General features: G+C 44.6%; 1 protein-coding gene across 1 annotated transcript in view; it reads right to left on the bottom strand.

Annotated features, from left to right (window-relative positions):
* Positions 1–513: 513 nt before the first annotated feature.
* Positions 514–10,221, bottom strand: part of Cpsf100 (cleavage and polyadenylation specificity factor subunit 2) — a 29,936-nt gene continuing 20,228 nt past the window's right edge. Inside the window, exons 12-16 of the mRNA XM_077674388.1 lie at positions 7,652–7,896; positions 4,851–5,019; positions 3,866–3,921; positions 2,428–2,562; positions 514–630 (exon numbers count right to left, since the gene is read on the bottom strand). Of these exons, the coding sequence (XP_077530514.1) occupies positions 538–630; positions 2,428–2,562; positions 3,866–3,921; positions 4,851–5,019; positions 7,652–7,896 (698 nt within the window). The 3' untranslated portion in view covers positions 514–537. The remainder of the gene's footprint in view (positions 631–2,427; positions 2,563–3,865; positions 3,922–4,850; positions 5,020–7,651; positions 7,897–10,221) is intronic.

The raw sequence follows: 10,221 nt of genomic DNA, 5'->3' as shown, positions 1-10,221 counted from the left end.
TTGAAGTGAATCGCGATCGAGTTTTCGAGCGCGCTCGACGTACTGCCGCTGCTACACGGCACGTTTCAATCGCGATTGAGAAGTTGCACGGGTTGCGCTCGTGTTCGCCAGATGGCGCTAACCATGTACTTGCGGCCGGCGTCTGGTAACTTCGCGCGGTCGTAGGTATACGTAACTATGTAAATATTTCCTCACGCTTATTTGGGTCAAGTTATTTGACACAATTTGTGGCGTTAGTTGAAGTTGTCACATTCTGTGCCATTACTGAGCGGGGACGAGAGTATCGCCGCTTTCGTTCGATCGCGCTTGGAAGCCTCGATCGCGCTTGAGAAACCAGGATTGAGTTCGAGCGGGATTGAGCTCGATCGCGATTGAAACTGCCGTGTAGCAGGTGCCCGATCCGGATCGAGTTCAATCCGGATCGACTCAATCGCGATTGAAAGTGCCCGTGTGACAGGGGTATAAGAGCACTCAGGCGAATGATTCAAAGCAAGCACTACTCGAAGCTCAAAATTTCAGTTTAAAACATTTTTATTTCTAGATGATGGCGTACTGCTGGTACAGAATTTCGCGAACTTTAAAGTAATCCTCGCAGAGGCAGCCTTCGATGTTGATTCGGCCAGCTTCGTTCTGTAAACACAAACAGGCATTATGAAAGCAATGCAAATAGCAGACACAATGACAGAAGCTTACACTCGGCAAGCGTACCACTCAAGCCACTGCAAAGCGACTCTTTTAAACGCGTAAGCAGTTCTATAGGGACCCCAGAAAGAATCCACGAGTCTGTCCGTAACGCTCAATGCGTCACACTTTTGCTGCTTCAGAAATTGGCCATAATAAAATAATAATAAATAAAATAAGTAAAATAATATAAACAAATAAAATAAAATATTAAGTAAAATAATAATTGGCCATAATAAAAGGAAGTTACATATACGACTACTAATACGCCCCTGGAAAGATGTCTTTCCAGCAATGCGTCTGTGTATAATAGTGACGTCAACTGAACGTGCCTTGGTACATAGCGCTTCGTAAAAATAGATGCGAGTGTAATGGATGTACTTAGTAACAGGCACTAAGGATGTCGTACTTTGATATCGGACTGCTTATACTGTCCTGAAAAAAGGTCTCTCCAGCAATGCACTTCGGCACAGCGATGAAGCCATCTTTAAACCGGCTTCTTGTATAGCAGAGCAGCTTACGTACTTATCGGACTTATTCCCACTTTTATTTACAGCAGCCGACCGATTTTTCGGACCTGGAGGGGAACGAAAAATAGTCCGAATAAAGGAGCAGTTGAAAAAATCCACGAGCTGCAAAAGCGAACTTTATTTCATGTAAATAGGACAGAAGAAGTCGTGAATGGTTCCCTGCCTTCAATTCCTCCTTCGTGTAAGAATGTCTGCTTGCATCTCTGCAAGCACTACATTTTCTTCGAAAACAACGTTTCCAGCTTTCGAGATTGCTTCCGCCAAGGACTCGTACGTGCAAAGTTATGGCCTCCAAGATTAAAGTTTGTTACCCCGGCGGACGTCAAACCAATCCCTATCCAACCCGAAGCAGGCCAGGTGGCTTCGGATTCAAAATGGCATCGTCTTAGAGTCGCGCCATGGCTCTGTTGCGGAAAATTCAGTCCGGAAAATCAAACTTCTGGCTTTATTTTGTCCTAAATATCCGTTGTTCATATACATTACTCCTGTGGGGCAATTGGGAGTTCCTCAGGAAAGCTCAAAATACCCAGAATACCCGGAATGCCAAGAAAGTCCAAATTTTTGAAGTCTGAAAAATCGGTTGGCTACTGTAGCGGCAGAATGGGTTGCTTTTTGTTTTGCAGAAATTTTTCAACTAGATTCCAAAACCACCTAGCATTGACTGTAGCCACGTATGTAGAATGAACTCTCGGTAAAAGCGAACCACGCATAATGTGAGGACCTTTTCGGCTCCTATACCTTGTTTGTGCTTATAATCTGGTGTAGACCGGTTATAGGGGGCGCCACCTTGGACAGCGGAATGGAAACATTCCTCCTGGATGAATACCTGTGGTACCATGCGACTTAAAGGGGCCATGAAGATAAAACACAACTTCGCTTAATAACTGTCTTGATTGATTGATTGATTGATTGTTTGTGCGGTTTAACACGGCGACACTACACAGCGATGAGGCCTGCCATAGTGAAGGGCTCTGGCAGATTGATTTTGACCACCTGGGGATCTTCAACGTGCGCTGAAATCTCGAACACACGGATGTTTTCGCTTTTCGCCTCCATCAGAAAAGCGGCCGCCGCGGCCGGGAACCAAACTTTAAACTGTCTCATGCTTTGCCTGCCAGCAAATGTTTCAACAAACGAAGTGCAACATAGAAAGCATAAAGTTGAATGCGCCGAGCTTTGAACCCTCGGAAGCAGAGTAGGCGCAATCGACGCGTACCCTCCGCACGGCCACGATGCCGTTGCAGTAGAGAACTCCGCCGGAGAACTCCGCCTGGACTCCGTTGCGAAGGAGCACTTGCTTGAAGTCCGAGAGCTTGAGTTCGTTCACAAAGATGGTCGCATGACTCGGCACCTAAACACACAGAAAGAAACAAACAGAAACGCATTCGGAGGATTAGAAGAACAGCATGTCCCTGGAGTACATTCTGTACAATACAAACAGCAGATGGAATGGACTGACGTCACCTGACGTCATTTCTTCCAAACAAAGACCTTTACCAAATTCAAAGCCTGATCTGGCATCATATCTTTCATACTACGACTTTTACAAAAAGTCAAGGCACGATGTGCAAAAGGTTTGTTATCACCTGCCACAAAGATAAGTCGACACATCGGAACGTAAAATTGGCACTTTAAAAAGGAACCACAGAACATCATTTAAAGAGCGATGCCGAAAGTTGAGGCTTTAGGGCACAATGATTTTAAACTGGCTTTCAAGAGAGATGTTTGAATAGCACAGCCACCTACTTTTCAAATAAAGAAACTAATCACATCAATCTCACCCACATGCTCTGCAACACAGCTTATTAACTATAATTAAACGTATGGTTGATGCACTCAGCAATCATCGGGAACTCTGCACTATTTAAGGGTAGTGACAGCAGATTAAATATTTTGCTCCAGATCTTTTACGGCTCTTTCAGTGGTTTATGCAGCAGCAAAATGTTTTCTTCACTCAGAAACTGACAGTTAAAAGCAGAAATCCTGCTCTTTGCTCACTACACTCCCAAACTCACTTTTTGCGATCCATAAGCAAGATTATGTGCGTTCCACAGCTGACCGCAAAAGCTAGCAACTGAAACGTCCCAGGAACATTGATTGCACTGCTGTAAACTAGTGTGTTTGTTTCATTCACTGATGGGCAATTGCTATGAGAGGCATTCAATAATGCACCCACCCTTGTAAGGAAAAAAAAAAAAAAAAAAAAAAAGAGAAGACTTTTTGAAGCAATCTTGTTTTGCTTTTCAATGAAGTCCTGTGATAGCTCAATACAGTTAATTCCTTTTTACTGCTACGACCTTATTTGCTTTAAAAGACAATATGTATTCTACACCACTTTCAAACCAAAGCAGTTTACACACATTTTTGCTGAGACTTTTTCTATATTGATTTTTGTTTATTAAAAGGGCGAGGGGACCTTAGCTTCGACTGCGTCGATTTTACTGAAACTATGATAGACCCATAATTCAGTTCCCACAATGAAAAAATGAAAAAGGACTGATGGAAAAAATGGGGGGAGGGGAAGAGGGTGCGGTAAGCTAGCACTGCTATTTTGGTTTCCTGGCAAGATTTGTACGAACAAACTGGACTCACTTCATCGAGGTAGATAAATTATCGGGCAACCTGTGCACATTTTAAACACTATGAGGCGTTACCTGGCTGGGTGGCAGTGGCTGAAGTATGTACATGGTGTCTCGGGTCTCGTCTACATCTGTGGAGGAAAAGGAAAGAAGACAAGCAGCAAGTTTGCAAATGCAATACCTCGCAACTCCGAACATCACAATGAAGGTGAAATGTTTTTGTTCTTGAAAGAACTTTAACTTTGCTATTGTGGAACGGGAACAGTAAAGATGAGAAAAAAAATAATAATAGGAAAGCCCTTTGATAAAATCAGCATCCCTGCGAGAGAGTTGGAGATTTCTGCCTGCCTTGCTTTCCTTAGCAAAAATTGACTGTTTTCTTTTTTTTCTTTTTTAGAACTAAGTAGGCACTCCGTCCGCCTGTCACCGTCTCATGTGCTCAGCAGTGAACCACTTCCGCCAGCAGCATTGAAGACTTTAATAGAATCAATTGATTTTTGTTTAATTGTCACTGGATGCCACCATTTCAGCAAATTTAAGACTTCACACTGTCATTACAACTCTTTTCACGAGGCACACCAACTGTCCCAATCAGCAGCACTTTACGTGCATTGTTAATTTCGTTACAATTCACCCTTTGTTCTAGAATGAGGAGTGTATATAAACTATGCTGGCAGACAACATGTATAAACTTGGCTCTCACAGCTTTTCCACGTTTTTTCCTCACTTGTACAAGAAAAAAAACTTTTTGGGCCACTCTTCCAGAAATATCTGCTGTAGCAAAAGACTGGTCTGACGATCTCACGTCCTGAAGAGAGATTACCCGTAGTGAATCTACAGAAACTCGTGAGATACAAAAAAATGTTTCATAGATGATGATTTCTATTCTTGACTGGAGCAGAGTAATTGCCGCAAGGATCAATTGTTTGAAGGATGACAAGTTAGATGTTTGCTGGGGCTGCCGAAGCCGTTCGAACTGTCCAAATTGTTTGGTGTTTGCAGAAAAAAGCTTGCGGGAGCCAAGCTGATGCAATGCATCTTCAATGTGCAGACTGCTCACCAAGGTCTTCGTCTTGACTGGCGTCGGGTGCAAGGTGTTCCTCAGTGGCGATCTCGCCGTCGAGCCAGGCGAGCTCAGCGTTCTTGGCCCGCGAGAACTGCAGTGAGCTCACCAGCGAGTCACGCAGCTTCACCTGGTAGATGTGCGACTCGGTCGTTGCGTCCACAATCTGCGCGGATGGGTGAGCAGCTCTAGTTGCACTTGATGTGCAACCAACAATATTTGCATTCACATCTTTCGCCAAACTTATGTAAATGAAATTAACAACTTCGCTTTCAAAACATACCCCGAGATATCAATTTTGTTCGAAAAAATTGATCTAGTCAACAATCACCGATCGCAATTTTGGTTCCGGTGCTACCAAATGTTAAAGAATTTGCATTCTAGGTTTGTCAGACATTACCATATTCAGGGTTCGTACAGGCTTCGAAAGCAAAAATTCACGGGTTTTCAAGGGCTTTCAAGGACCAGAAAACACATTTTCAAGGTCCCCATCTAACGTTTCATCTGGGATTATTTATTACTTTTCAAACACAATGCAAACGTTTTTTATTGCACAATGCCTAAGCACATTAGTGCATATTTAGATAGGTGTAACGGGTTCGTAAATGCTCCCCCAACTTTATTTTTTTACTTTGTGGCTGGTATTTAGAGGTTTGTCTTTTTCTTTGTGTTTGCTAAGGCTGTTTGATTTCAAAACTTAGTTAATGTTGCCTGCATCTCCTGCTTTGTCAGCAAGAGTGTCAGCTGAAATTAAATCGGCAGGTGTCGCTGCAAGGCAGGATGAACTATGCAGCACAATTTGCATATAAAAGCAGACGCACATGGAGCGTATGAGGCACAGCAAACATGCAATGAGCGAGATTCCACAGACTAGATGGAAAATGCAAGATAGAGAACAGAAGCTGGCTTTCGCTGCATTGTATCGTGACATGGATTGGATTGACAAGTGCCTGCTCCCAATGTTGCCTTGTAATAATGAAAATCCACCAAACTTGTAATTTCACGCAATACACTGAAACTTGATTGTTACAATGTTTCTTTACATTTGTTAACACCTACAATCCATGACAAACACTTTAAATTCTTGTGAAAAGACAGGGCCACTGATTCTCTCCGGAAAAATCTAGGATTTTCAAGGACCATTTAAAAATTCCAGGACTTTCCAGGCCTTGAAATTGACACTTCTAAATTCAAGGGTTTTCAAGGTTTTCAAGGACCTGTGCGAACCCTGCATGATATTGACATTTTAAAAGAAATGACCAGGGGGTTTTTCATTTGAAATCTCATGAAAATTCACAAAATAAAAATTTCTCACGTAATCGCCCTCCAATCTTCTAAACGGTTAACCAGCTACAAAGAACTTTAAATCCTCAGTAACAATTTTATTTGTTAGGGGTAGGAAAGTTCTTAATTTAGTTTGAGCTGCACTTTACTAAACCCCGAAACTTCCAGCACACATCTCTCTAGCACACAACTAAAAAATCAACATGTTGGTTTGTCCAGTTCCAACCCACGCTTTCCGTTCCAAAACAGAACACTGAAATCCAAGACATGTTCCTTCAACATTACAGCGACCTGGTCTTCACTGCAGAAGCAGCGCAGAAATTTAATCTCCTTGCTTTTATACCCCAAGGAAATCGACTTCCTTCCAAGTGTTGTTCCCCTTGTCCCACCAAAATGTGTTGAAGAAATCATTATTGCCCAGTGCTTGAACCCGCATTAACTCCCCTCCTTTTTCTACACAACACTCCCCATCTACACTGCCTCCTTCCCTAGCAGGGCAGCATGGGCAACTGCACACACTGTGGCAAGGTGTTTTCATTTTCCGATCAAAAGCCTTTCCAATCTTCATCCTGAACTACCAACACTAAAGACGACAGCATCTGGGGAAGATGCATGTCTGGGGAAGAGAACAGAGTCTGGGGAAGATGAAAAGAGTAGCTGGGGAAGACAAATGTCTGGGGAAGAGGACAACATCTGGGGAAAATGGGGAGAGTGTCTGGGGAAGACAAGAGCATCTGGGGAGGTTAGAAGAGCGTCCAGTGAAAATGAGCATGTCTGGGGAAGAGGACAGCATCTGGGGAAAATGGGAAAAATACCTCGGGAAGACTCATGTGTCTAGGGAAGAGGACTGAGTCTGGGGGAGATTGTGGAAGAGTATCTGTGGAAAACGCGTGTCTAGGGAAGAGGATTAAAGCGCTAGACACATGTACGACCGGCGCATGCGATTCGCATGCGACTGATTGTTAGGACCGATTTTGGCAGATCAGTCGCATGCGAATCACATGCGGATTGCATGCGCCGGTCGTACGCGTCTAGCACTTGAGTCTGAGGAATATGGGAAGAGTGTTTAGTAACGTTTTCAAATGTTTTTTGAGGACACCGGCCTTCTACACCGGTTTTAGCTATGTGCATGTTTGAGCCCTTTTAAAATGTTTTTAATCTTCACAACACCTTGAATAACATCGTTTAACCGTCGCATAACTATTCTACCCTGCGCCTGGCACATTATAACCGAAAGGTTGCTGTGCCAAAAAACCACAATTTTTCTTTCTTTCTTTCTAAGGAAGACAAGTCCACCTGGAGAGGGTGAGAAGAGTACCTGGGGAAGACGTGTGTGTATGGGGAAGAGACCGTGCCTGGGGAGCACAAGACCGTTTGGGGAAGACACAAGTGTCTGGGGAAGATAAGATGAGAGCATCTTGAGGAGGAAAGACTGTCCAGAAAAGACAAGACTGCCTGGGGAAGACGAGAAGAGGAAGTGAGGGAGGAGCGCCAGCCCAGCGCCCGGCAGTCACCTCGCCCAGGCGGGGGGTGAAGACGCGGCCCTGGACGGCCCCGGAGGAGCGGCAGTAGGCGGCCATGGCCTGGGTGGCCTCGGGGCTTCCCCGCACCAGGATCACCCGCTGGGGCTTCATCATCTGCACAATCTTGCGCACCGACTCCCCGTCCGAGCGGCCCTCAAAGTCGATGAACTGCAGCTGCGCATTCACGTCCAGCTGCAGCGCAGTCTCCACGCACTTGGTGGGCACCTCCGTCACGTCTGCACGCCACCACAAAAAAGGAGCGAGTAAAGCAGCTCACTAGGATTCGGGGGACAGCGGTACGCTGGCTTTGTGACTTGAGAGATGATGTACCACTCAAAGGGGCCATGCAGACGAAACACAAGTTTGATTCATTGGAAAGATTGCCTCTTTAGAGGCAATCATACTAACACCATTTTTAACATAACCTTCGCTCAAATAAGCTACATAATTAGGAAAAAAGGAAATGGCCATGCGGCCCACTAGTTCACTTCCCGCAAAAGAACCTGTGATGTCTCATGTGCCAGCACTGCGATTGGCGGAGGCTGGCAAAAGCAAACGCAAGTTAGGCAGGGCTTGCCGAACGAGCTATTTGCACTTACATTGAGGGCACATTCTTTTTGTAGCAGTCAGAATGGTGGTGTAAACAGTGGAAGTTACGAAAGTACACGTAAGCATAGAAGTACCTATGAGTACTGCTGTTGGTACTGCGTGCACTACGCTTGCTTTAGCTGCACAGCAGTGCGGCGCTTTGGGGTTGTCTCAGACGACACTGGCCGAATGACATAAGCGACGGTGTCATACACGACAATATTTGTCGAGCGAACACCATGTTTCACAAAACAATTATTTTCTACCTTAACAAACAGACGTCAGGCACAAATACGGAAAAACAAAGCAAAAGCACAAAATGGCCTGCCGTGGTATGGTGGCGTCATCTAGGTTGACTAATGGTAAACAAGGCTCCACACCACATGATGTCGTTGCAGACGTCACAAAAACCCACGATTCAATGGGAGAATCAAAATTTTAACTTAAATTGAGTAAGTTCTTAGTGAACGAAGCATTGTTTGCTTCCAGACAAGCGCTGAGGGAACTACAAAACATGAAATATTGTGAGCAAAACAAACTTGTATTCTGTCTTCATGGCCGCTTTAAAGGGACACTGAGGCAAGTTTGTCAAAGTCCAACTTCCGAGGCTGCACTGCAGAATTTAGCCCATATACGCCATTTTTTACTATTCAGTGGAAGCCTAGGTCATTAGTTTATCTGGGACGGGCGACAGAAGAGCAAACAGCATGCGCGGTTCGCGGCTGCCATGCCAGCTATCGTATTGTTGTCGCATTGATTCCAAAGCGTTTTTTCTATCTGAGGATTTAAAATGCTGACTTACAGCCGTTTGAGAGTTAACACCATATTTTTTTGCACATGCAAAGTTGCACAGGTCAAACAAGCTGGCATTCCCCAAAATTTGTCCAAACGGACTTGCTATACATTATCGTAGCCGACTTTGGCACACCAGCAGGGAGGATGGTGAGAGGGAAATGGCATGTTTCGACCAAACAGACTTGGAACATGGCTTACGCGTTCTAGACATTAACCTTACAAAGGTTACTAGACAACGGGGCTTTTATATTATCAGTGTCGGACTCACCGTGGACTCTCCAAGAAGCAATCTGGCATTTGTTTTTCACATATATTCCTACGACAAGGCGAATCCTCGGAGTAACAGCAGATTATTTGTGGTAGAAATAATCTGTGGTGAACTATAAATTGAACAGAGCTGATGTCTACACCTTCCCCTAGTCACACGACAATGACGCTTCACCTTCTCGTCATTCCTACATCAACAAAGACAACTGATGATGCGGTTATTTTAATATTAATATTTTTAAAATATTTATTACATTTTATGTATGACGTTGTATCGGTAATTACTATATCCTAACATGGTTATAATACAGCATGTTTGTACACTGATTGTTAATAATGAGACTGCTTATAACTATGCATTCCCACTAGCCTTTGGCTATGGCTCCAAGCACTGTTTGCAAATACAGTTAAACCCCGATGTAACGAACTTCAATGTAACGAAACCCTCGATGTAACGAACCACGGAATTTTTGTAACTTCAAGTGTATGCACACCATGTATTTTCACCCTCTGTGTAACGAAGTCCCGTTTGCCGGAATTTCAATGTAACGAAGTTTCATGGAGAACGAGGCACGATATTTAAGTTGTAGAAGTAGATTTTGGAAGATGCAAGCACCGAAATGGGGTCCCAATAAAACGCGAACGGCGACACGGGTCGCCCAATGCCACGGATGCAGCCAGCCACGGAGTCTTTTAAGTACCTTGCCTACAAACTGCGTGGTGTGCATGCACGGCTGGCGCACTGTTTCTGTCGGAGCTTAATCGTCTACGGCTTAATCGGCATCAGCGTGAACCGCACGCAGCGTTTTCTCCATGCAAAAACGCAAAACGCGCCCCGCAAGCCACAGGCGCGCTGACGCAGCCGCGGAGACCACCTGCGCGATGCGGGTAGCTCCAGCGAACGCTTCTAA

The sequence above is a fragment of the Haemaphysalis longicornis genome, unplaced genomic scaffold (assembly GCF_048455015.1).
Source record: "Haemaphysalis longicornis isolate Haplotype H1 unplaced genomic scaffold, Haemaphysalis longicornis Haplotype H1 scaffold_6, whole genome shotgun sequence".
NCBI lineage: Eukaryota > Metazoa > Arthropoda > Arachnida > Ixodida > Ixodidae > Haemaphysalis > Haemaphysalis longicornis.
Note: the sequence above shows the minus strand (reverse complement) of the source record. Positions and strands in the feature narration are given on the sequence as shown.